Source organism: Rhea pennata, chromosome 1 (assembly GCF_028389875.1).
Source record: "Rhea pennata isolate bPtePen1 chromosome 1, bPtePen1.pri, whole genome shotgun sequence".
Lineage (NCBI taxonomy): Eukaryota > Metazoa > Chordata > Aves > Rheiformes > Rheidae > Rhea > Rhea pennata.
The window spans coordinates 74,039,735-74,067,327 of record NC_084663.1 but is presented as its reverse complement, the minus strand read 5'-3'; the positions used below and the strand labels follow the sequence as shown (position 1 = coordinate 74,067,327).

General features: G+C 38.3%; 1 protein-coding gene across 2 annotated transcripts in view; it reads right to left on the bottom strand.

Annotated features, from left to right (window-relative positions):
* Positions 1 to 6,001: 6,001 nt before the first annotated feature.
* The window catches only part of ABCC9 (ATP binding cassette subfamily C member 9), an 84,342-nt gene continuing 62,750 nt past the window's right edge, over positions 6,002 to 27,593 (bottom strand). For both annotated transcript variants that reach the window (XM_062591798.1, XM_062591809.1), the window contains exons 29-39: positions 24,668 to 24,760; positions 21,016 to 21,118; positions 18,591 to 18,692; positions 15,628 to 15,748; positions 14,455 to 14,585; positions 13,245 to 13,323; positions 10,827 to 10,935; positions 10,485 to 10,588; positions 9,670 to 9,803; positions 9,237 to 9,299; positions 6,002 to 6,969 (exon numbers count right to left, since the gene is read on the bottom strand). In XM_062591798.1, coding sequence (XP_062447782.1) covers positions 6,832 to 6,969; positions 9,237 to 9,299; positions 9,670 to 9,803; positions 10,485 to 10,588; positions 10,827 to 10,935; positions 13,245 to 13,323; positions 14,455 to 14,585; positions 15,628 to 15,748; positions 18,591 to 18,692; positions 21,016 to 21,118; positions 24,668 to 24,760 — 1,177 coding nt within the window. In that variant the 3' untranslated portion in view covers positions 6,002 to 6,831. The remainder of the gene's footprint in view (positions 6,970 to 9,236; positions 9,300 to 9,669; positions 9,804 to 10,484; positions 10,589 to 10,826; positions 10,936 to 13,244; positions 13,324 to 14,454; positions 14,586 to 15,627; positions 15,749 to 18,590; positions 18,693 to 21,015; positions 21,119 to 24,667; positions 24,761 to 27,593) is intronic.

The window sequence follows — 27,593 nt, the reverse complement described above, 5'->3', positions numbered from 1 at the left end:
TCTCTCCTGTAGCAGGAGCAGGAAGGCTTGCAGCTGGCTTCAGCCCTCGAGTAGCATAATTCGATTTTGTCTACACTCATGAGAAGCCTGGAGCTACCTCAGAGGGCCCTGTCACCAGCTGAAGGAGATTTTCCTTCTAATTTTTTAAATAGAGCTGTGCAATTTTTTACATCTCCAGGAATCTTCTTTGTACTTCTCGGTCCCCTTGCCTATAGATGATTTTTATAGCAGTTAGGTCTGCCAGCTGCAAAGTGAAGGTTAAATTAAAATACACCATTGATGGAAGAAAGATGCCACCTCCCATCCTCTTTAACACCACACCACAGAATAACTAGCAACACGGAGCCCTCTGATCTCCGATGCTGTTGGACCTGGAGAAGTAGATGGCCCCAAACCAGAATGATTCAGCCATGAAAATCTGCAGAACCTCTCAGATCTTCAGGTTCCTGCCTTTGATGGAGAAGCCCTAATGGTCATAGGCTGTATTGCAGAAAGTCTAAGGGCCTGATCCAGCTGGTACGATGAAGACACACACAACTGTTAAACAGGAACCTACAACTTTCTGTTTTTCAAATCATATGCAGCAATAGAGTGTGTGTAGCTGTGATACTGAAGCATGGTGGTTCTGGACTGTGTCATTTACACGGAGCTGCATTAGTTCCTTAGTTACACAGTTAAATATTTTACTGGATATTTAAGTGATATTTATGGATGTAAGCTGGTATAGCCTGAAAACCCTGATTACACTAAAGGGAGAGTTAAGAGCTGCCATGGGAATAGCTATGAGATAGCTTTACACACAGTATTTGATGGCACTGTTGATCACTTATTTATCTAAAAGGTGTAACAACTGTTTAAAGTATTTATATATAAAAATGTCAAATACATGGGAATGAATGTACTGGGCAGTGAAATGTGAAACATGGTAACATGTGAGCTGAATGTTGAATTATTCAATAATAATCCATCAGATGGATCAGTTAAAATGATAGAAGGTGTCTTATATAGGTTAAATGTCAATATTCCAAATACTGATTTCTATTAATAAAAATGATATATATACTTTTAATGACTGACTCTTTATAGCCTGTTCAGAATGCGTCTTATTGTATTAGAGGCATAAGTAACTCCTGCAGGGAAGTTCAGTTATGTTTGTGTGGGTAGTGTCTAACAGCAGACAATTACTATTAAGATAAACAATTAATAATAACTATGTAGAAAAAGATTAAGATTTTTTTAAAACCTGTCTTCTCTTGAAGGATTGCATTTGGAAGGTCCTCCAAACTCCACAGCTTCATTTAAGCCAGTACCCTAAGGTCTCTTGCCAAAACAGCCTCAGCACAATGCTAATTCATATGAGTCAAAGAATTTCAGTCTCACAATAATTTTTTGATTACTTGAAAACCTGATAATCTTACCCTGCAATTCTGCACAGAGGTCAATCCTGGTGGAGAAAAAACAGACTAGTTAAAAAAAAAAAAAAAATGTGGAAATGATTGGGATGCTTGTGCGGCAATGGAGAATTTGATTTAAAGTTTTGTTTTCAGACTTTTTTTTGGTACCTTCTTTGTGTTTCATTTGAATGGATTTATTTCTGAAGGAAAGTAAACATTTCTTTATTTGCCATCATTGAATTCATATCAGAGAATTTACGTAATATATTTTGATATCGAATTAGGCCTTCCAAAGATACTACCTAAGGATATAAAATGACAAAGGCTGAATTCATTCTCACTTTTTAACACATTTCATTGGAAGATCATCACTTTATCCACTAGACAGTCATAATGAAAATTTTCATTTCCTGGTAGTGAAAACATGGCTCTTATCCACAGCTTTCTGATGAAGTTAGCTGTTTGCCTCAAATATATTCTTTCTCCATTTGTGATAATATATTCCGTAGCTGGTGCAAAAAGTATATGTGATGTTTCCTTCATATTGTCATGACACATGGGATGGGATGGGGATATTTCAGCATCCTTTCACAACAAAGCACAAGAGCCCGTAGAAAAGAAATCACTTGACTCAAACAAATAATTTATTGTATAAGGAGTCTGGAGAGACCTGGTTGACCATATTGAAACTTAATGTCATCTCTTCTTTAAGAAAAGCATAATTCTCTGTGTTTATGTTGAGCTGACAGAGGTTTTACATGTGACGAGATGACAGATCCCTTGAGCCATTTTTTCTGTTGGTACTTATGGAATTCAGTGGGGTTGTATTCATTTGTAGCAGAGTTGTTCTGCCAATTTACACTGACTTAAAAGGGATTCATCCAAGTGCTTGAGTATATTCTTTCAGCCAAATGGTTAAAAAAAAAAAAGTCACACTCTTGTGAACAAAGGCATTTTTCAGGTCTGAAATGTTTTATTCACAACTTACAAAGACTTCAAATACCTTTTTTTTTTTTCATATCATTTTTCCTAATAAAGCAATGACCTCTCCCTACAAACCTTGCCTGTCCCTGGCTTATCAGAGTTGAACTAGACTACCTTAGGACTGTCCACTTTGTAGAAAATACCTGTGGTTCAGTGCCTTCTCTGCAGGTAATATAACTGCTACACAAGTGGCTAAAAATCTGCACTAATTATCTATCTCCACCTCTCAGAGGCTCCCTGAGGCTGTAAGTTTAGTCATCTAAAAGGCAGGTATCGAGTCTAAGCTCACTGCCTAGACTCCTTTAGCGGGCATTGATGAGAAAGAGGCCCCTCCAGTGAGCGAAGCATCCTATGGACTGAGTCATGTGGACCTTTGCCTGGCATTCAAGAAAACATAACCTTGTTCTTAGAAGCCTTTCTTCTGGCCAGAAAGGAAATGTACCTTGACTTACTTATAACATATGTTTCTTCAGAATAAAAGACTACATGTGTCGTGGTATATACACAACATGTTGTACATCAAATGGCAAACTTATCCAGTTTGTTTTAAGAGATCTTCATAACAAAATGAGGCACGAATAATTAGTTGTAAGAAATTTTTTGAAATAACCTAAAACAAGCTTGAAATTACAGAAAAATCAGCAAGAAACTCTGCTTAGGAGTCCTTACAGCCACCGACTTGATCTATTTCCTTAAAAAAAAAAAAAAAAAAAAAAAAAAAAACTATTTAGTAACTGTGTTGCTTGAAATGTCAAGTCCAAATAACTGTCATGCTCCAAAATCCCTGGAGCATAAATAACAATTAGCAGAACACTAGTGCTTCAGGGTAAGCTATTCTTAAAGAGATTCTCATCCTCTTTCAAACTGTAATTGCCTATAAATGAAAACAGTTCTCCTGTTAGATGAATCCTCACATTTACTTTGTTGATGTACGCCCCCAGCAGAGTTAGTAAGTGAAGAGATTTCTTTTTTCTGCTGAATCTTGAGAAGGCAGAAGCTTCCCATTGCTACCTGTCAACAGTGTTGCTACAAGAGGTTTGTTGACCTGCTTCAAGCACTACTTAAAATCCCCATAATGGGTTTCATAGTACCTTAAAGAATTGGCTCAATAACAAACACAATGGATATAGGGAATATTTCTGGCTTAGAAGAAGCAGTAATTAGCTGTTAGCTGTTATTAGTTTGACACAAAACCACACACAGGACTGGGAGCAGACTTTATGTCAGCCATCAGCTACAACTCTAGTGATGGCAAAGATAACCCACTGGTTGCAACTGAAGGTTGAGGAACACTCTTGTGGATCCACAAACAGTTGTACTGGCAACACAAGCTCTTACTACTTGCTTAACTTCTCCCCTCCCAAAACGACCTAACAAAAAGAAATGAAGATAAGACAAAACTCCCCATGATTTAAAATGTCTTACAGAACTAATTTCTTTCCATCCATTTTTTAAAAAAAATATCAGCCAGCATTTGCATTCTAAAGCCCCTTTCTAAAAGAAGGAACTTAATACTCCTAAAGCATAATATTGCAACAATGAAAACTTTAGTTCTGCATGGAAAAAAAATGTTATTGCTCTATGGTACATGTCTGTCCTAAAGAAGAGGGTGTTATGATAGGACGCGAGAAGAAAGCTGGAGCGGGAGAGAGGGTCGAGCTGTGTCAGAAAATGGAGCAGAGGGTACGGAGCTAGATCAGGAAGGAGTGGGAGGCCACAGGCAGAGTAGGGAGCATTCAAGGATACTATCATGAACGTCAAAGAGGGGATGATACAAGGAAATATTAAAGAAAACAAACAAACAAACAAAAAGAAAGCAAGGAGGCTGCAGCAAGAGAATAAGGGCTGACTGGCAGAGGAGGGAGTGTGGAAGAGTCAAAAGTGAAATCTGTGTAGGCTGACATTTCCTTTACTATGTGTGTCCCACAGCGTAAGGAAACTGCTCCTTAAAGCAGGAAACATTTAAGACCTTTACATGAAAGTAAGAGAAATTTGTTTCAGAGACTTCATCCCTTCTGCACAATTCTTAGTAGCAAAACTGACCTGTGCAACTCTTGGGAACACTCTTCTCCATTAGCAGAAAGCACAAAAAAGTAAAGTTCAGCCTATGCCCTTGGTGAGTATATATCATATGCACAGTGGCTATAACGCAAGGAGCTCTGGTGGGTCTATGGCAATTTGTGCTGTGTTTGCTGTCTCTCTGGGGATTTGTGTATGCTGAATAGAACTTTATTTCTTCAGGAACAAAACTGTTCTTTTAAACTGGCTGTAGGATATGCTACAATTATCAAATACTTTGACCACAGTTAAGGAATATTAGGGCACATACTCCTCCATCAAAATGGATGAAGCATTCTGTTTTTTTCTCAGCATTTTCTTTTCTACATGTTGAAATAGCAGTGTTTGTTCAATTCTATAGTTCTAGAGGGACTGATGAACAAAGAAAGTGATTTCTACTCCTGTAATGGCTTTGGTACAAACATAAGGAAAGAGGTGCTGATTGTTCACCCCTCTCAAGTTTTACAAGATGCTTCCTAGAATCACAGTTCCACAACAGGCATTTGATTCACTGGGTACCAGCAGTCCATTGAACTGAACTGGTCAGCACCACTTAAAATAAAGCAAGATTGCATCGTCATTAAGAATACTCAGATAAACAAAATAGTTGGTATTTCATCTTCATATGGAGTCTGACTGCAATGAATCCAGACCTGTCTTAGCTTTTCATTGAAGACAATTAAATTAAATCAAGAATGATTCTGGCCTTTTTGCTCTGAAATCTGTGTAACAACATGCTCTCCTGCAGTAAATATCTCCTTTATTTTTTTTCCTTTCTTTGTATGACAAACTTCAACACAGGAAATTAATCTACAAAAGAGTTACAAATTTTCACAGCAGTAGACAGGGAAATCACTGAAGCACTTCTCCTCATAAAATGTTCAAGACAGATCTTTTTGTTTAATTGTGCCACAGAGCTTTTATTTCCAATAATTAAGATGGAACAAAAAAAGAAAAGATAAATCACTGTATCATTTTATGCTGTCGGACTAAATGGGATCCCAGGTTCAAGTACTAAAACTTCTTGGAAATTCAAAGAATTTTTTGTCAAGTCTAGTATTTTATGTTCTTTTCAATAAGCTAGAAGTAGGTTTAAGTGCACCTCATGTTTTTTTTTTTTTTTTTTCCTAAATCATATGACAATTGATGAGAAAGAATCATATTGAACACTATCAGCGAAGTAGTTAAACAATGTCTCAAAGTCTCCATTTGGAAGTATGTACATGAAACTCCTTAGGGAGATTTACTCTGTTGTACAGTTGTAAAGATTCATGAACTAGACAGATGCATTAAACTAGTGCAGACAAGCTTTTCAAAGCTAATATGCAAATATGTATCTAAATGCACCTAAATCCTTGAAGATATCAAAATCATTTAAAAATCATACCTTCTTGTTCAAGATCTGATGTAGAGATACTTCAGAACTGTGTAAAGGAAAAGAAAGGCTTTTCTAGGATAGAAAATAATGTGAAGGACTCTACACAATAATTAGTGGTTGGCTAATAGCACATCATTTGAAGTGGAATATTTCTGCAGAAATTTTTAAAAGATTGACTAATATCAAGTTTATAAATTCATATTAGCTTTAATACAAAGTCTTAAAATACTGTACAAAGTGTATCTTTCCGTAAACCTATTGAAGCATGCATAATTATAGGATGATTTGGATCTTTGACTCAAAAAAATCCACAGAACAAATATGGATTTAGGAATTGGCTGGGTGGATGAAACATAATTGCACTACAAAATAGTATTGTTCCAACTATAGCGTGCAAACTGAAGTGAAGGACAGGAAGAATTTCCTTACTTCTGATGGCATTCCTTTCCCTCAGTGGCTGGTCCTGTGTTATAACTTGAAGAGCAAAGTTTATGCCTTTGGAATGCAGCAGATTGCCCCAAGTGTTATGGGTTTGGGTTTTTTCCTTTTAGTTTTTTCCCCTTGGGGACAGAATACTTCTGGTGATCTCTAGCTTCCTTGACAAACTGCACGATTTGATTGTTGGTTCCAGCATAACATACATAGCTTGTAAAAGCAGTGCATTCTTTTGCTCTCTATAAGGGGAAAAAAGTCACTAAAATGTCTAAGGAAAATGTCAAATTCCCAGGAAATAAAAACTTCTGCCAGTGTGTGTGTGTGTGTGTGTGTGTGTGTGTGTGTGTGTCTGTGTGTGTGTGTGTGTGTGTGTGTTTAATGGCTTTTGAATGAAATGACATTTTTATCACTTTGGAGCATACATGTATTACAATAGGTTTTATTATTTTGGAAAGATGGAAGTGTGAAGAAAGAAAAAGCTCTGGAAAAAGATTAAAATGATGTAACATTGAATAGAAAATAATCTCATTTCATTTGTTTAAAAATAAGCTATTAAAATGCATCACAGGACTTAGTGATTCTTCACATGTCAGCCCGGACAAATGAAGCAAAGATGCCATCTTCTTGAGAAAGTAGGTTCTCAGGCGTATCATATTCTAAAATGTTTCCTCGCTTCATGACGATAACCAGGTCTGCAGTTAGAATAGTGTGAACCCGATGCTGCCATAAAGAAAAGAAATTCTCATAGAAATTCTCATTACGATAATTTTCCCTGTAGTTCATTAATGGGCTTGACCCAAAGTTTATGAATTTGGTGAAAGGCTATCCTTGTCTACAGAGGTAGGCCCTGGTACTGCATCTTTAATCTGAAGAGATCTCAAATTACTTTGCAGCCTCTGGCACCAAGCCTGAAAATACTTATGCATGCTCTTCACTTTCAGTCAGCTAATTGCGGTTATGGACAACACAGCTGTTGGAATAAATCCTATGGCATCACCAAAATACATCTACCCCTTTTAGTAAATGAGTGAGAAACATCTTGGTTATGTCTGCCCTGTCAAGTGACCTAGCTTCCTCCTTCACTCCAGGGTCTGTGGCCCTAACTGTCTACACTGCACCTATCTTAGATCACTCCTGGGCCATTTTATTGTAAAGTAATTAGTTCTCTCTGAGATTAAATTTGTGTGCGCTACAGGGTATAGCTCAGCCCTATAGACATGAATGAACACATGGATGAAACCAGGCTGAGTGTGATTTCCATGCTGTATGAATATGGCCAGTCAGTTGTAGACAGGACTAGCTCCTAACAGTGTGACACTTCACTACATAGCCTGAAGGCCTGGGACTGTTTTATGGAGTGCATTCATTTAATGATATGAATTTAATGTTAACAGCATGTGTAGGCTTTAGCTAAATACAATCACCACAGTCATGAAATTAAACCCAGAAACCAAGCAATAAACACCTCCTTGCACTGTCATCTCAGAAGGCATGCATTAGAAAGGAAGCAGAGTGAAAAGAAACTAAAGAGTTAAAGATAACTACCAAAGAGCCAGAAATCTTGTAAACAGTGTGGACTGAAAGAGTCTACTTGTGAGTCTTCACCAAAGTGGTGAACAGGCCGTCCTCTTTGAGGAGTAAGTTTGAGGCAGTGTCACATTCAACTAGAAAGCCCTCAGAAAGGACTAGGACAATGTTGGCATCCAAGATGTGAGATACACGATGCTAGAAAAAAGAAAAGAGAAATAGGTGGGTGGAAGAAAGTTCAGCCATGAAGGAAGGAAATGAAGCCAGTTCTGTGAAGAAAGCTAAATATAAATGGGTATCACTTTTTTTGAGACACCAACTTTGGAAAAGAAAAGAAAAGAAAAAAAAAGTGAGATTCCAGTGAGAAGGACAATACTGAAAATTTGAATGGCATTCACTGGATGGGGATATGCTTACTGCTACTATTTTCAGCACTGAGACATACAAGAATCTTAGAGCATGTTGTAAATGAGTTAGGTTAAGTGATTTGCCCAATATAAACTAGTCACTGACAGATCTGAAACCAGAATCCGGGAGACATAATTCTAATCTCTAACCACAGGATTGGATCCCAGACAAAGCAACTGAAACAGCTGTTGAAGCACATATTTATCTCATGGATAAAACATCTGTTTGTTGAGCGAGTATGTCGTCACAAGGCTGAAGTATTCTTAAAGTTATCCTTTGTACGTGTGAGTATGTATATATAAATGCACGTATATGTATATGTCCATGTACCCACCCTACACGGATACACAGAACTTTTGGGCATGTTTCATGTCACTAGAAAGGGTAGAAAAATAGGAAAAAATGTCACAAACATTTAGTTGATTTTAATTTTTTGAACAATTTCCATTGATTCCAATTTTTAAAAACTTTGTCATGAAACCAAATTTTTATTCTGGAAGAGAAAAAAGATCATCTGACTTGGGAAACTGCACTAAAATTTTTTTAAACCTCTACTCTTTTTATAAATTCGTGGCAGTACTGTATGCACTATACATGTATTTTAGAGGCAAAATTCAATCTAGATTTTGAAGAAACTTTCATTAATTGTTATCCCCATCAGTTCAATTTTGATTTGTTTATTGGGAATGACTGCAAATTCTTGGAAAATTCTGTTGGAGACAGTGGAGATGGTGAAATTTCCTATAAAATCCATCTTCAGATCTAGATGTTTACTACAGTTTATTTTTGAAAGATAGCAATTATGAGTAACACTTCATTTTGAAGTGTTTTGTTATCTGGGGAGTGAAGAGCAGCACTGTATGGTGTGTTTGTGGTGGGCGCTAATCCCAGAAAGGGATTGAATATATAGTGTTTTGACCTGTTCAACCTGGGAATATTCTGACTTTGAGTTTTACTTTTATTTTGTTTTCATACTCATATTAGCTGGTGAAAGGCAAGAGCCACTGCTTGAGAAATGTGGAAAGACACCTTCTGCTACCATGCATACTTACAGCTATTGTTACAACTGTGCGGTCTGCAAAGGCAGTCATCACAACCTTCTGCAAAATGTTTTCCTAGCAAAAGAAAAGAATAAAAGCTTACTTTGTCCTTGTACATTTTGCATTGTTACACAGCTTTAAAAAACAAAGAAACAGGATTATATTCCATACTATTGCCCATCTGTGCACCAGACTCTCAGTAATGAAATATGACACAGGTAGAAGCAGTGATTTTCTAGTGTTTCACTTTGTCATTTATTCCCTCACTGTAGACACCAAACCCAAAACTACATCAACAGCAACAACTGAAACTAAATGCCAGACAAAAGCAAAAAGACTGTAAACCTTTGCTAAAGACATCTCTTGACTGACATCTAGGGAAGACAACACCTTCTCTCCTAGTAGATCCATGTACTGCACCAATGGCAGTAACTGATATACTCACTGTGGCCATGTCAATAGATGCTGTGGCTTCATCCATGATGAGAATGCTACTCTTACGAACGAAGGCTCGGGCCAGGCAGAAGAGCTGCCTTTGCCCTACGCTGAAGTTCTCTCCCCCCTCTGTTACCACTGCATCTGTAATAGAATTAATTAGGCTGAATATTGCACCACTGAAACACTGGACATTCATACACTCAGGACCAAATAATTTTGGGTGGGCACCATGAAAACTCTCCTTGTGCACTATTCCAGCCTCAAGTAAAATTTCTGTAAAAGCCAAAAAGCATAATCTTGACTGAGCATTGGAATGGAATGATACTAAGAAAAGTGAACATAGCTGTTCAGAAAGGAGTAATGTATCATCAAGAAAAGAGCTGGCACAGATAGTTAGTGTATCTGGTAAACTGTAGTAAAGTATCTTAGTAATTCGAAACACTATTAATATGGAAGGAAATATGTGAGTTTCTGTCATGAACCAGATCTGAAAAGATAGGGAAATGCAGTGTTCTAGCCAAGACCTACAGGTCTGCTGACAATACCAGATTCTGCTGAAGGAGCAGAGTTAAAGTATTCCTTTTTAGCTCTTTGCTGGCTGGTCACCTCACTAGGCTGCTGAGGCCCCAAAGTAAAATTTTTCTGCAGTGAATGGAAAGCTAGACTACTATTCAGTTTTTTAGTAAAGGTATTCTATCATAAAGATAGAATATTCCTTAGATCAACTGTCATGATGGCTCAGACATGTTTGTATGTATGCATGCTCATGAATGTATCATTTTCTTATGGGCCTATGTTTGTGGATGCTTAGTTCAGACATACCAAGACCTCCTGGCAATGACTTGACCATGTTCTTCAGCTGAGCAATCTCCAGTGCTTCCCAAAGTCTATCATCAGTGCACTTGCATTCTGGATCCAAATTAAAGCTGCAAAGAAGAACGTAACAGGAATCTCATCACTACAATTACCGTTCATTCAGACATTTTGGAATTGTTTATGTCACTTGATTTCCCTTAGGCACACTGTGCAGACCCACTGGAGTGAGCACGAAAGGTTACTTCCATTTTCTGCCCCTTCCTGTTCCACAGTCCTTTCTGGGATTAGTGCCCACCACAAACACACAATGCAATGCTGCTCTTCGCTCTCCAGAGAACAAGCACTTACCGGATGGAACCGCTGAACAATATCGGATCCTGGAGAATAATGGAGAGTCGGGAACGGAGAGTATGAAGAGGCAATTTGCTGATATCTATTCCATCGATCACTATCCTCCCTGTTTAAAACGACACGCAGCAGACGTGAAGGAATTGCACAAACAGTGTGACTTGTAAGTAGCTGACAGAATGATAAAGCAGAAACTTTGGGCTGGACTCCAAATTATGAGACAGTGCTTCTGCATTCTCTCAGCACTGTGATATAAACATGGAGAAGGTGAATGTATGTAGTAACACAAGCCAGAGGGAATCCAGCTTATTGGTGACACCGGCCTTTCTCTCGCTCTTTCTTCTTCCCTTTCCCTTAAAGGAAATACGTGGCTTCCCCGCTATGTGTTTATGATAGCAGAAGGATAATTTATTATGAAGCAATCTGAGCTTTACAGCAAAACAGAATGAGCACAAGAGCAACTGATGTAATTAGCCTCTGCCTTTCTTTGTTCCCCTTAGCTTTAATTGTAGCAGGAGAAGACAGGACAAAGCAAACTGAAAGAAAATATGATATAAGATATTTTCATCAGGCTTAATTCTGCAGTTTTCCTATGGATTTCAAACCTTGGAAAATGCCTACATTAAGTTTATTAGTTCTCAGTGAGAACAAGTGAACCTAATCATGAAGTGGCAAATATATGGATTTTCAAAACTGTGGACATCCAGCCTTACTGACATGTCCAATTGTCGTGATGCTGCGATTTCTAGTTTAATTTTTTTAGTCCAATTCTAATTAAAACCTTATTCCTAACCAAGCTGGCCTACCAAGATTTATGCATTTATTAGAAGTTCAGAGGAGCCAGGATTTCATCTGGGAGGTACAAATTCCAATTGTTTTCAGATTTCTGAAAGTCTGAATCAGATCATGAAACTTCAGTATGACACATCAGTAGTAGCATGAACTTAAACAGTTTCTCTTCCGCCTCAAATGCAAACATAAGAGAAAGTTTCAGAAAGATGAGATGGACTAATGGAAGAAAAATAATTTGTCATTGCTTGGGAATAGGAGAATGTATTTTGGATAGAAGCCAGGGTGCTCAGGGGAAAGGAAGAGCAGATATGGAGACCTAAGAGAAAAAAGAAAGCAGAGAGGAGCTGGAAAACTAGGAAAGCAAAGAGGCGCAGTCAGGCAAGACAGGAGAAATGAGGTGGTTTGACTGGAGGGCAAGAAAGGAGAAATACTAATGAGCAGAGAAGGGAGAGTTCTTGGGGAATAACATGGAACATAAACAAATTTTAAGAAATAACAGAGACATGAGGAACCAAGACGGACGCCATGAATGAAATCTTGGTTCCAGGAAAGTCATTGTAAATTTTGTTATTTAATTTTTTTTAGAGTTAGGACTCCACACAGAAAGGAGAAGAAGGACCAGCATAGAGGCCTGATATAGGCTTGTGAGAGAGATTGGGAAGTGGACAAAGGATACACAGAACATGATCAAAAAGTTTTCAAGTGGGAAATACGAGGCATACTGGAGGAACTGACAAAGAAAGGATATAGAAAATAGATTAAAGTAGAAGGAAACTAAAAGCTGGAAATAAGTAAGTTATTATTTGTTTGCTCTATTGTAGTAGTCAAGAACCCCAGCGACAAATCAGAAACCTATTACGATAGGTATATATAGGCTCAGGACAACAGCAAAAGCATGTATTATATGCACCAGATTTACTCATCCTCCCACATTCTTCTGGGGTTTCCCTAGCAAGCCTTCCATATGGAGTGGCCAAAATGGAAACATGGAAATCTTTGAAAGAAAAAGATGACTTTCCCGTAGGTTTACATACTCCTGCAGCAGTACACATGTATATGTATTATAAATGCCAGCATGCATATTGCTGCATACTAATTCATTCCAACTAGCTAGGATAGTGAAATGCTGTAGGAGTGAAAACATGGCAAGAAGTTTCCAAAATCCTTAATCAATTTCTACTGTAGCTGTGGGAAACCACAATAAAATAAAAAACAAATATCAAGGGAATGTACTTGTTGAGTTCTAGTTTCTATTTTACTAATATTTTGACAGTTATCATAATTTAATGCAGTTATTTTTTAGGGAGAAATTTAGAGGCTCCAGAGAGCTGCATATTTTTCCTGCTATCTAGAGCATGGAATATTGTTTTGTCAGAGCAAAAAAAAAGAGAGAGAGATTTAGAAGCATAATATATGAGGTGCAGAACACTTCCTGGAAGAACCAAGTGCTACTCATAATAGGACACTTTGTACTTTGAAGGCTCAGGCATAACAAGCCCCATTTTACTCAAGAATCTTCCAAGCCAGAAAGGCAGGATATAAGCTATCAAAAAGTCTCCTTGCCTCTTCTGAAGAAATAAGGGGAAAGCAGGTCAGGAGTGACAACAAACTCCATTGAAATCTAACCTTCAAATATGTCCACCATTCTGAAGAATGCCAAAGACAGGGAGGATTTACCACTGCCAGTACGACCACAGATCCCAACCTGCAAAAAAAAGCAAGGTATTATTTGCTTACAGAAATAAGTTGTAAATCAAACATACTGTTCTGGGAAAGCTGGACTGTGAAAATGGTCCTGCTGGTGAGAAGAAAGGTCCTTCACAATGGCCAGTGTCAGATGCTAGGGAGAAAAACAAAAAACAAAGAGTGGCAAGAATGCTTCTCATTTCTGGCTCTCTGCATTAAAAAACATATGTGTAAATTGAATCATACAATACATGTGATAGTGATTATCAACTTTCCAAAAAAACATTCTTAATAATCACTTCATAAAAGTTATATAGTTTCAACTTGATAAAAAGAGAGTATCATTTACTTTATACTCTGATGATGTTTCTCATTCCTATACAAAGTGTTTGTATCCTGGCTAATTTGACAAGGAACTTAAAACAAAGAGATGGTGGAGAATTTTTTCCTTTGAGTGTTATTTTGCAGTGGAAAATGCAATTTCTGCAACATCAATAGTTTCTTTAGAAAAAATGCAATTTTGATCATGGAAAAAAAAGAACCTTTTTTTTGGTCGGCTCACTTAGAATTTTGTTATTTCAGTTTGTTGAACTGACCAATGGAGCAATGCACAATTTGATTTTAAGTTGATCTAAACTTCTTATAACAATTTGGCAAGTGAAAAAAAACAAGTGAATTTCAGGAATATTGGGATATTTAGTCAAAAACACTGAAACAAAATAGTTCCATTTTTCCTAAATAATTCTTTGGGAACTTCTGTCCCAGGAAGTTTTTTGAAATTGTAGCATATTATCCTGCATTTCAATGATACTGTAAGCTGAAACGTGAGATATTCTTCCAGTTTTTCTCAACTCTGGCTTGATGTTCATCTAATTTCATCTTGCCACCTAGGCTTGCTCTATGCTAACTAGGTGGATGGACATGGAAGGAGATGGGACTCTAAGAAGGACAACTGATCCCATCCAAGAATAAGATGTCATTGCTGTAGGCGTCTTGACCAGGCCCAGGAACATCAAATAAGACTATTGATTTACACACTTGTCAACACAAATTGCTTTTACTCTTGGTCTTCTGCCACCTTAGAAGAGGAACACAATTAGGAAGAACTTGGCCTAGAATGAGGATAATATGCCACTGCATGACACAGTACCTTCTGTCCTGGTTTGATGTAAGCCTTCACGTGCTTAAGAACAGGCTTCAGGTTGTTTTCATACCGAACACACAAATTTTCAATCTTGATTTCTCCCTCTTGGGGCCAATCTTTTGGGACTTGGGAAGGGTCTGAAAAAAAAAAAGTAATCACAGGTCACCTTTTATAACATTTTTCTTTCTCCCTCCCTCCTCCCTGGGCACCTGTTTTGGAGTCACATTAGAACTCTATAATCTTGAATCCCACTGCAAAAGGGGTTGGCAGCACAGTACTGGTGATGAATGTGCCCTCCTCCAAGTTGGTGTGCTCAGGCTGGTTCTTAGGGGAGCTGAGAAGTGTGTGACAAGCAAATTAGCACTTAGCTCCCAATCTTAACACATAGGGTAAGAGGGTAAATGTTAAAGTGGCTACTGGCAATGAAATGGGATGAAGCCAAACAAACAGAAAGGAACGTAGCGTTAGTGCAGCATTAACACAGTCTCAGGTCAGTAGCCGTCACAGGAAGTGCAGCAGGAAGAAGGATGTTGTTACTGCCTAACAACTTGAGCTGTTGACATTATCATAGCTCATATTTCATCCTGGTTTGCAAATATGCAGGCAGGTTTTGTCTCCTGGACTTTCCAAATAATCTTGCTGGTTTGCAAGCTTTTTTGCTGTTGTACTTCTAGTGCTTCTAAAATACCAATTTCTACCATCAAAGACAATTTGAAATATGTGGAATATGAACAGCAATGTGCACTTTATAGAAGAGTTGCTGAGGCCTGCTTCCTCAGTGTGCCCTGTCCTGCAGCTCCAACTTGCTGCAAAGATTAGAAATTTTGAAGTATTTGACTGCTAGTGCATTTCTAGTTTTGCCCGTATTTTTGTTCTCTGAATGGCTACAGGAATGTTTTGTTTATACTGCCTGTAACTGTACCCTGGTTCTGTCTAATTGTATTATAGGTTGATGCTCTGTCTCTCTGGCATTTGATAGTTTTTTATGTTGACTAGCATGGGTTACATATAAACCAGAGATCCCATGATTGCTTTTGGCTGTCCTTCTCATTCTAGTCTATGGAAGTTCGTACATATCAATAAGAACAGAATTTGGCAAAAGAGGTCTCCATATTTTTCATGATCAAGTCTTGATTCCATAGCACTCACAGATAAATCAAAACGTTTATAGTGCAATACCCAAGTAGCCTTCATAGTTCTCCGACTCCATGTTCAGGAAGCTGTGTACTTTTTTTACTGCACCCATCTGCACCTCCAAATCAGCCAGATTTCTCACCACCCAGTTCAAATAGTTGGTTATCTGCATTGCAAAATGAAAACAAAGACGGAGGTCAAGTTTCTGTCTGTTCATCTATCTCGTTTTGAATAAAGGTCAGCTAAATTTGTAAAAGTCTTTGGCTTGACTCAGCAGAGTGGGTCTAGACCTAGCGCAACAGCATTTAATATGGAACAGGCCAGTCATATTCCAACCCAAACAATCCTGACAGAGTAATTTAATGCTCAGTATTCTCATCCTTACTTTGTGAAATAGAAATATGGAAAGGTTATATCTACAGTCTGAAAATGTGACTGATTAAGGGAATCTTGTTCTAAGCATTCAATAAACAGTACTGAAAGGTACTTTTAGTGCCTTTTTAAACACATAGACACAGAATAAACTAAAACTGATGGCTGTGTTTGGAAATATTGCATTTTCTAATTTTTCAAAGACTGCAAATAAAGGATAAGAAAGTTTACTAATCACAAGTATATTTACAAGATTTTGATTAGCGTTTCTTTTCTATTTCTTTCAGTGCATATTTATATAATTCGTTTTTCTCTCTGTGGAAAATGTGGTTATTTTAACATAGAAATATGTGAGAAAAAATGTATTGTCATCTCAATGGTATTTCCCTTTAACTTTTTGTTCTGATTTATAGGGATTTGATTAAAAGTAGAAATATTATTTGCTGCAGATAACAGTTGATAATTATTTGTCTAACAATACCAAGTAGTTCAGAGAACCTGATCCCTAGTCAGAACTGACTATCTGTAGGCTGAAAATTGTAAAAAAAAGTAAGTCCCAAACTTATGTTCCTAGGTCTATATTTAGATGCCTGTTTTAAAAAGCCCCAGATTTCATTAGGAACCGTTGAATGCTAAGCACCTTTAAAAACTGAGCCATTTTAAACACCCAAATAAAAGTTTAGATACCTAACTTAGACAGGGGAAACATCCTATGCACCATTATATCTGGAGAAAAATTTTGTCATTTCATTTGTGAGAAAGATCACTAAATCTGCCAAATAAGAAGTATGTTATGAATAAATCACCCAGATCCACTTGTTTTCCACTTACAAATACTGATGCAATAGGCATACAGTAAATAATAGTTTTCACTGAGATTTCACAATAAAATTTGTTGTCAATTTGGAGGATTTAGTTGTTTTCCAAAATGATAGAGAGTCATTCTAGGAGGTACTGTGAAACAATTCCTTTGTTCTTTAGAAACATACACCTTCTCTGTGTGCAGCTTTTGAATCAGGAATTTAAAAAACGGGTGCATTTGTAGATAAGCTAAACAGTATGTAGACCTGCTGTTTGCACAGTAACAGACTGTAATCATAGGTCCAGCAGATTTGATAACAGAGCCTGGCATCCAAAAGGGTCTACATATCATTTCAATTTTCATGGCAGCTTACAATAAAGTTGGCAGTGTTCATATGAGAGAAGAGAATGAGCTTATGAAGGTCTCCCATAAACACAGTATTGGAAGACACACTTTGCTTTCACCTAGTTTCATACATCAGCCCACTTTTGGCCCCAAAGAGAAGTGATACAAAAGCCACTTGGGGACACAGCTGAGGATCCAACTGCATCCAACGTTTTACTGGTTTTATTGTGGTGGAGGAAAGAGACAGGTATCAGCTTAGTGACTGGAGAGTCTATTAGTCTGCTATGCCAAACTTCAGCAAATTGTTGATTTGCTCTGATGTTCAGTTTGCAAATACAAAGTAAATACAAAGTAGGGTTTGCTTATGCAGACATCTCAGAGCTTCCAGATCTCTGATAATGAATCCTAATGGCTAGGATTACCAGGAATGTTTTCAGAATGAGGTTAAGACATCAGGACTGATTCTTAGTTGCTGGCAGATTCTCATAGCACTGCAGCAGCAGCACAAAGGGGATTTAAGGCCACCCTAAGTTCATTGCAGAGGATTTTCTGTTGTAACCTTGTGTCGGCCAGCATCCAAGCATAAAGTCAAACTATATTGAACCCATACACCAGTCCTCATGGCATCTGTTTCCTTGTGTCACTACTGTAAAATAATCAGCGTTTTGCAATGCCAGCCATGATTTCAAAAATTCTTCTTCCTGTCATCCTTATCCTGCTTTTCCTCTGAAATTAATGGATTAATTCAATGATATTTCTGCTCTCTATGATGACAACACTCACTCTATGCTCATGAAGCACTTTGAGCTCCTCTTGCAGTCTACTACACTAAAACAGTGTTCCTTCTCCATAACTGATCTCAAATCCCTCAGTGCTAATGATAAGAATTAAAATGAATTGTCTAGGGTTCTGCCAGATCATCATCATTCCTCACCTATTTCCCTCACTTTCCTCATGTTACCTGTTATGTTGAACCATGCCTACCAGCCCTAAGGGTCTCAGTTCCTAAATCCATTTAGAAATCAGTGGACAATGTTGGGCATTTGAGTGGTTTCCCTCAAAAGGTGCAATTGGTATTTCTAATTCTTCAGCAATGCTCTCATTTGGTCATTGGTCAAATGCCACTTTGATTGTGACAATCTGTGGGACAGCAATTTCTGGCCTAATTTTGGCATATAGAGGTGCAACTAACACTGTGTTGTACAAAACAAATTGCACAGCAGGTCCCCTTATGCACTTTTAATTTTCCTGCTCTCCTTGGGAGCATGCAGGGCCTGGGAATGGTTGTGTTTTTTTAATTGGCTCACAAAACCTGAAGTAAGTCCAAGTTGCCCTGAACTCTCTTAACTTTGGCTTGAATCCAGTATTTGCAAGACTGTTTTTTTCAAGATTAAGAAAGCTGGAAGATAACCATGTATACGTATTTTTAAAGCTAGCATGAAACTAATGTATCTGTCTGATAGCTCTTATGCTTTGCCTTAATACATACCGTCAGAGCATACAGGAGACCTAGCCCCACAAACCCAGAGTTAGGACCTTCGGTGATGGAAGTGACAGCTGCAGTAAGAACTATACAAGCACCAAGGTAATCCTAAAATGACAGAGAGAGACAAAGAAAGAAAAAGAAAATTGTAGACGACGTTAAAATGCAGCAACAAGAAAATTTCTTTAGTTACAGGGTACATACCTTCTACTAAGGCTTATATCTAGTCATTAATTCTGTTTTGTTTTTCCTGGAAAGGATCAGTTCCTTTTGGTGCCCAAGCCGAAATACTTTAAAGGAATCTGTTGAACATAGCTGAATCAGGTCAGCATTTTCTGCAAATCCAGCTGTACTAGGGTATCTCAGCTTGGCCATCCCCGAAAGAGGAGGTATCAAAAAAGTGTAAAACCCCATAAGAACTGTATAACACTGACATCCCTAATTCCTAACATTAAAATAAATATATTTTTCTCTGCTTCTCTCCACTCTTCTTCACATGAGTTTGACTCCCAAAAAAGGAGAAGCATCAGTGACTTTTCAAGGCCCATGAAGGATTTTGGTACTGCTTGGATTTTGTATGGAAAATGGACACATTCTATGGACGTAAGTGGGCAGATAGATATAAGCTGTCCACACTATGCAATGAGACACTGTACATGGTGAAGGCAGCATTAAGCCTACTACTACACTCAGTCTGTGGGTGATATGAGTGTCTGTGAGTGATGGTAGAGTGAACTCTAAAAGCAGTGTAACTGTGTAGTTGTGATGCTGTATTGGGCTACAAGCCCTTGCTTCTGCCCTGCCCAGAGTGACTCAGTGGCAGATACATGAAGGTTCTCAACCCTGGTTATGACCTGCCTCACAGAAAATGCTATGGAGGAGCTATCAGAAAGATCAGATTCCTCACAAGCTTTGAAGGAGCTTCCACCCATCTTATTGATGTGTACCTCAGTTTTGAAGTGAATGCCAACTACATGTGATCCCATGTAGATTTCCAGGTGCCTGGTGGCTGGGACTGGTGGCTTTCCCATGGTCCCACTGCTTTTGGCCTGTTTGATAATATCCTGCCTGGAAACTTTGCCTATGTGAGTTGAAATGATGGCTGCCTAGTTCATTTATCTGTAGGAAGTGTTGATAAGCAGATGACAGCCTCTAACATCTATAGTACAAACATGCTCTAGAAGCACAATGCTCTTGAATCTCCATCAACTATTGGGACAGGACTTCCCAGTAGCTATTAAACCTACAAAATTTTGAATGATGCATCATTAGGCAGAGCTAAATATGCTATTTTAAGCCTACATTATTTCAAAAGTTCTGATGAAGTGATGCATATTCTTGGATCAAATTCATTTCTAGTGTAAACGGGCCTAAGACTGTGAGACACTAATGCACATTACCACAGCTTATTGCAAGGTTGGATGCTGCTCTGTTATTTATCTGTCTTTGGTCTAGAATTAAGTTCAGCTTAATCTTGGATGTTGTAGGAAATTTAAAGCTTCATGCACAGGGGAATACTGTGCCTAAAAATGCAGAACTTCATTGCTCTGACAGTGTACCAGGTAGTGCAAGTGAGGATACAGCTCTTAATGTGAGGATTAGTCAGGCCTGTGACTATCTGAGTCTGGCAGAACTTAGTTCCTTGCTCTCTGGACACATTTAGAAGGACAAGATCACAGATCAGTTTATTCCCTGTACTTGTAGTACAAGATAAATAGAGACATCACAATGATTTTGCTTGCCCTTCATGTAGGTCTTGCAAATTAGGGAAACTGCTCATGTGCTGTCCATGGAGAGCCCTCATCAAAGGCAGGAATCTGACTCACTGACATTGGCTGCATTGTGTCTTATTGCCATTTGTTTTTAAGTTGGAACCCATTTCTGCCATCTTGCTTGGTATTGAACTGTGCACCGCAAAGAGTATGGTCTCACAGCTGGAGAAAGGGCACTGCAGATGGGGCTCTAAATTACAGCTGCAGGTTTAAACGCATTGCGTGGAATAAAACTCAGGGCCTGGAAGCTGAATGGTGCCTAAAATATGACCCTGGCATGTTGATGAAAATGTTCACAAAATTACTTAAAAGCCAGATTCTGTTTTGAAAGCAGTTTCTTCCAGGATAGGTCTGCAGATGCTCCACAGTAGTAGAGAAAGCCTTATTTCAAGTTATGTAAATGTTTGTTCTTGCACTCTCTTCAGACAGTAGACATCACAGCAGCAAAAGATGAGGGAGCCTTGTATTTTCCTACCCTTGGCCAAGAAAGCTGAAAAAAGCCTACAGCTTTAACTTAAACAATCCTGATCTATTTTAAGGAACACTGAGTATAATCTCATTGTGAGATTAATTCTCATTATTATCTCCTCCTCTGCCTCAGACAAAGTCTGTTTGCTTCCAAGGTTTCAAAACCATGGCTGGGACTAAACTGAACGTACCGTCCTGACCTCCAGCCATCTGTTGGCAGCTGACAGAAATAAGTAGGCAATGTTGTTCGTGTCGGTTAGTTCCAGCATACGTTGTTTAAATCTGGCTTCATGCCTGTCAAAAGCAAAGTTGTTATATTACAACACATAACTCACACTCATACACAAAAGCATGAAGTACTGAAGTCTTCCCTCCCGCCACTCCCTGCAAGCCGAAAGTTGTTGCACTTGTGCCACTGCCAAACTTTGGGGTAACAACTCTTCCCTCAGGATCCATGTGTGCTGCTAGTGCTCTCTCTCTGACCTGGCAAAGTTACACTTACAGTGGGGAAGAATTTCTTCTACAAGCAATTATGTTTGACTAGATTTTGCATCAGAGCATGTGCCCTAAAAGAGACTGGGATGCCAGGGGAATAAGGACTTGCTTTACTTTGCGGGGCTTATCTGCATTATAGCTGTAAACTGAGACTGCCACTGCTCTCCAGCCCTCTCAGAGGCGAGTGCTGCCTGCCTGCTCTTTTCCTTACAAGCCAGTTGCAAATCCCTGTGCTCTGGAGGAAGAGTAGAGCAGAGGTCTCACCTGTCACTTCAAAATCTGATTATACCTAAATTACACCTAAATTACAGAAATTAGTGGTTATTTCTTACCTCCCTCAGCTGTCTCTTGTTTCACTCTCCCCCATAATGCTGGTAGTGTTTAAAAACCAGTAAAAGAAAAGAGTGCCTAGATTTTGGGGTGCAAAATCTCTATTGGCATAAATGCGTTAAATTTATGGGGCCTTACAGTACTTGAGGTTCTGACTGGCAGTCAGATGGAAAACATTTTATTGTTTCACATTCCACTGTCAATACTATCACTTAAAAAAAAAAAGCCAAACTTTATCAAACATCTTATAATCTGTTTTATCATGGCAAATTCTTCTACTTCAAAGTTTCAGGGCTCTGCTGTGAGGCACCTGTAACCTTTGTTCTGCTCAAAACCTTGGGGTTTTTTTGCCTTTTCATGCTGATACATTATTTCCTTGGTTTTATTTTGTGCAGCTTGTAAACGTGACAAGCAACCCCCCCAGAATAACAACTTGTAACAGTAATGACGTGGGGAGGAGCAAAGATTCAGTGAATATTGTGCTCACGTCTGTCCTTCTGGCAACAAAACTCCTGTTTTCCTAATGGAAAATCTGACATGCTCAATCTGTATCTTTTCATCCACGTCCAGCTCATCCTCTGGACAGTCTTAGACCTTTATCCTGCCAGATGACAAACAGCAAAGGTCACTGAAATCACTTTCTGATCCAACTGTGCTACTTTGTGGTAAGTTATATGAGGAGTTGCTCTATTTTATCCTGGAACATACTGAACTCAAACTACAGAGAGTGACTAACAGGATTATTAGCAAATATGACCTTGCTGATAAAAACTTCTGGAGACTTCAGGTTTGGTTGACATGGGACCATAGATGGGGAAATGAAAAGGCTCTGATTCTTATTGGTGGTGATTCTGGAGAACTCAAATGATCGGTTACAGTGTCTGTTCCTTTCCTAGGGCTTTTTCTCTCTGCTGTCCAAGCCAGTGTTGCTGTGTTGTAAGGTAAAGAATAATTGAATGACTTCCAAAGAGCGCCAAGCTCCTTCATCTTTTTTAAAAGATAGTGTGATGAAAGACCACTCTGAACATCTCATGAAGCATATGTCAACATTAGGCCTTAATTATGACTTACTGTTTTAATAGATCATTCTCATCAGTAAAGCCTGTTAGAACATTTTGTGTTGACCATTGTCTCACATCTCTTCAACAAAGAAACAACATCTTGCCTGTCCTGACACAGTCCTTTCTGTAGCACTGTGAACTGTTAGCTTGGGTCCCAAAGCTAGCATTAAGCAATGAAAGTCTGAGAAAATTTGTCATTCTTTTGTGAAGAATGTTCTTCTAGCTGCTGACTCGTTACTCTTTTGAGTCTCCCCTACCCAGCCCACCTCCATCTTGTTGGAAACAGGCATGTGGGGTTAAATTCAGCCTAAAAGATATGGCTGCAATGAACTAGCTTCAGTAGGGTTGGGAAAAATGTCGAAGTCCCTTGCTGAGTTGAGGCTGATCTAGTGAATATGTAAATAGCAGTACCATGTGATTTGCACTGAAATTCTTTAATGTACAAAAAGATACACTTACTTGGGGACAACATCAAGTTGGCATTTTGACAGAGTTACATTAGCTATCATCTAGTGAATGTAGGAAGAGAATTTGGCCTACCTTTCATGTGGTAAGAAGAGAGAAAATACGTACATAGAAAATCAAAAGAATTATCTGAATTATTCTGGAATTTCATTTTTCAGTTTTGATTAGCAAGAATCACAGAATCACAGAATGGTTAAGATTGGAAGGGACCTCTGGAGATCATCTAGACCAACCCCCTTACTCAAGCAGGATCACCTAGAGCATGTTAGACAGGTTTTTAAATCTCTCCAGAGAAGGAGACTCCACAACCTCTCTGGGCAACCTCTTCCAGTGCTCTGTCATTCTCACAGTAAAGAGTTTTTCCTCATATTCAGGTGAAACTTTCTGTGTTTCAGATTGTGCTCATTGTCTCTGGTCTTATCGCTTGGCACCACTGAAAAGAGTCTGCCCCATACTCTTGACACCATCCCTTAAGGTATTTCTGTACATTGATAAGATCCCCTCTCTGTCTCCTCTTCTCGAGGCTAAACTGGCCTAGCTTTCTCAGTATTTCTTCACAGCGGAGATGCCCCAGTCCTCTGATTATCTTCATAACCTTATGCTGGACTCTCTCCAGTAGCTCCATGTCTCTCTTGTACTGGGGAGACCAGAACTGGACACAGTATTTGAGATGAGGCCTCACCAGGGCTGAGTAGAGGGGCAGGATCACCTTTCTTGACCTGCTGTCAGCACTCTTCCTAATGCACCCCAAGATGCCATTGGCATTCTTGGACACAAAGACACATTGCTGGCTTATAGTCAACTTGTCACCAGCACTCCCAGGTCCTTCTCTGCAGAGCTGCTCTCCAGCAGGTCAGTCCCCAGCTTGTCCTGGTGCCTAGCGTTATTTTTCCCTAGGCGCTGGACTCTGCACTTGCCCTTGTTGAACCTCATGAGGTTCCTCTCCGCCCAGCTCTCCAGTCTCTCCAGGTCTCTCTGAATGGCAGCACAAAGACGAGGTTAAGTTTTTAAATATTAAGTTCAAGTCTGCTCTGTCACTGTTAGAAATCCTGTTTAGTTTCTCACTTTTTGGATGGAGGATACAATAATGCTGTTTCCCTGCCTAAGAAGTGGGCTGAAATGATTCTGAGGCATTTGAGTAGCGCAGACTGTAGGAGACAGCGTGGGGGTCCTAGAGCATTGATGCCTGTGCCTCCCCTGCAAAGGAGAGCTCCTTACTGTCAAAACAAGGTGTGGTTAAACTAAACACCTTCAAAGTTTAAAAACTATCTTTAACTCAGCAGAAAATCAATACAGAAAAATTAGCTTGTATGAACACATACTCTGAAGTGTTTAAAGGTGTGACAAGGAAGTGTTAAAACAAATATTGCTTCTCTTTTATAAATGGCTTAATTAAAGCTCAACAAATCAAATATTTTGCCCTCAGAAATGCTCCAAGCAAGCCGCATGGGCTAGAACAGAACCCAAGCCTCTTATCTTTTTTTTCACAGACCTGAATGCTCTAATGGTAGTAAGTCCCTCTGCTGTTTCCGAGAAGTGACAGAGTAAAGGTAGCTGGGTGCTATCATCAAGTTCCTGGAGGTCTCTGGAAGTAAGAGAAGCAAAAGGCAGCCATTACAGTATAAACATCACTGTTGATATTTTACTGCATAGCAGATAACAATAAACATTTTATCGCACATGGCCTTTTCAGGATCATACAGAATACTATTTCTATATCAAAAAGAAACTGACTTGGAAGTCTCACATTTCTCTTTTGATATTAAAGTTTTCTGAAATAAGGAAAAGTCTCTCTCCAAGCTGCCTCTACAGTTCCAGATTTTGGTCACAGGTAAGCATAGAAGGGGCCTCTTCTACAGTTCCAGCTTTGAGTTATTTTAAGGGATCACTACAAAATACCTTCAGAGGGTGAGCCTGAGTGAAAAAATAATAAAGATAGTAAATACTAAAAAGAACCTATAGTGGACAAAGATAGTGGTTTTGTGGTATATTATGGTTTTCTTCATGACCAGCCATCATAAGTGGCCACCGGTCACTTACCCAAATGTAATCATTTCTACCCCTCCTTTCCTCTTTGTCTCACTACAATAATGACATTGTCTTCTCTATTCTAGCTAAAATCCTGCTGTGAATTTTAGTCAGATTCTAACCACTTAATCATCTTTTACTCTCAAATAATCTAATTTATTAATATAATTAACTGAAACTCAGAACAGAACATGATTTTTAAATCTATAGCATGAAGTTTGTAGCTCCGGCATCAGGTATAAATTAGAGCTTGTGTATCTGCAAGCTTGTCTGTTTTATTGCAGCTATATCAGCTGGCCTAACGAAGACTGTGCCTTTCCATATAAACCTTGCCTCATTTTGAATATCTGCGTTACATCCTGAACATAAAATATAACAGAGGATAGCAGATCTTCTACTTGTAGTCTTAATATTCCATGTCAGTTGAAATAGAGATAGCTGTGATACAGAAATAAAGAACATGGTTAAGAAATTTACTCAATTATTCACTGATCTTATTTTCAAATCCTACATGGAGGAATATAAACCTAAAAGTTCCAATCTGCTGAAATAAAAATGTTTTCCAAACCACAGAGACAAATACAACTTTCTTTTCACACTGAGAACACTCTGTCATACTCTACCATTGGCATAACAGCCATCTGTGTAAATATGAACAGAAGAAAGGTCAAAGCATTAACAATTTAAACGCTTAATGCAAATCCTACTATAGCAGCATATGCTATTAGATAACTCAGGAAAAATATCTGATCCATGATGCTGAATGTTGCATATACAGAAGTGAATTTGCTGTTTGTATTTTGATGATAAATATACTCTATTTCTAATTTATGATGGAAAACACACTGCAGTTTTTGAAAGTTGTAATGGAAAATATGACAAGGAGTCAAACTGCTGCAAGAAATACTGTAAATATTTGCATTTCTAAAAATTAGTGAAGCTCATATGCCTTAATAGTAGTGCTACATGCAAGCATGTTATAAATACTGGCTCAATCTATTTCTTCATCATACATTTCAAAAGAACAACTTTTCTAGAAATAACTGTTGCATTCATCCTTCATTTCTATTGTAAAGTAAAAGAATACAACTCAACCCTGGATGCCTCACAAGTGATTAAAAGTAATTTAAATAGATCTTTTAAAAGTGCTTGCTAACATAGATTTTTCCAGAAAATTGTAATGGAATAAAATGAATGAGGTAATTATGGGCTTGCACAACATAAGCAATTGCAGAGCCAGTAGATATGTCTCTACAGGAGTGACCAACCTCTTGTTGGCTCACACAGTATGGCTTTCAGTGAGAAAAAACAGGTTTGGAAATGGGTGGAAGCTTTACTTTTAAATATAAAATCACAGAGAGAAACCATAGTGGTTCCCTGCAGTAAAATACATGAGATTTTGCTTATTCTTGTGTATTTTTAAGAAAGATATTTAAACAGTGTACAGTGCTCTGTGTGGCAGAACAGGGTGACACTCAGAAGATCATAATGGAGTTAAGAATGAAATCAGGTCTCCTGATCTTCAGCCACATCTGAGACCTGCTGCAGTGCCAGGTACAACTTTAGTTTGGAAAACTGAAAGGGAAAGGACAAAGCTTCTGGGAAATCTTGGAAAATTTAAGCAAACTGTTTCAAAATTAAACATTTCCATTTTGCTAATGCTGATTTCAGAATTTACCTATGAATAAATCTTCTTGGAAATTCTGAGAAAAGCTACAGAACACTAGGCCACAGTGGAGCTAAATTATTCGCATGTCACTCTGTACCCTATCTGATCCACTGATTCAAGTGGGATAACTAACAGAAAGGGGATAACTCACAGAAATCTTTCTTGGGCTATCTAGATAAGAGTCTAGAGGTAATTGTCTATGAAGCCACCTATACTGGATCACTCAGTTGAAAATTAGTGTTTCTCTTATGTGGATTCTACAAAACATTAGTTAATGCTTTATCATGTGCTGACTGCAATGATGGGACCTGAAGTGACAGTTGCAAATGACGGTAGGTTATTTTGTCTCCATGCATTTTCTGTCAGCGGGCACCTTACTGGGTATTTTTAAGTATCGAGAAGTGGAGTATAACTAGCCAGATGGATGATTTTTTTTTTTTTTTTAAAAAAGCATGACTAATTAAATTTATAAAAAAAACTTGAATGCCTTTCTAAAGATGCTTTACAAAAATATGTATTAGATTTAGCATTGAAAGTCATAATGCTAAGAAATCATGACACAATTTTCCGTGAAAAAAGTGATCTTTACAATCAACCAAATCATTCTGAATATGAAATGTTGCTGTACAGTGGAAATGACTCTCTGTTTTTTTCTATTATGATGAAGAAAAAGCTGTAATTGATATTAATCCAGGAAGTTATTTTCCATTCTTGACTAACT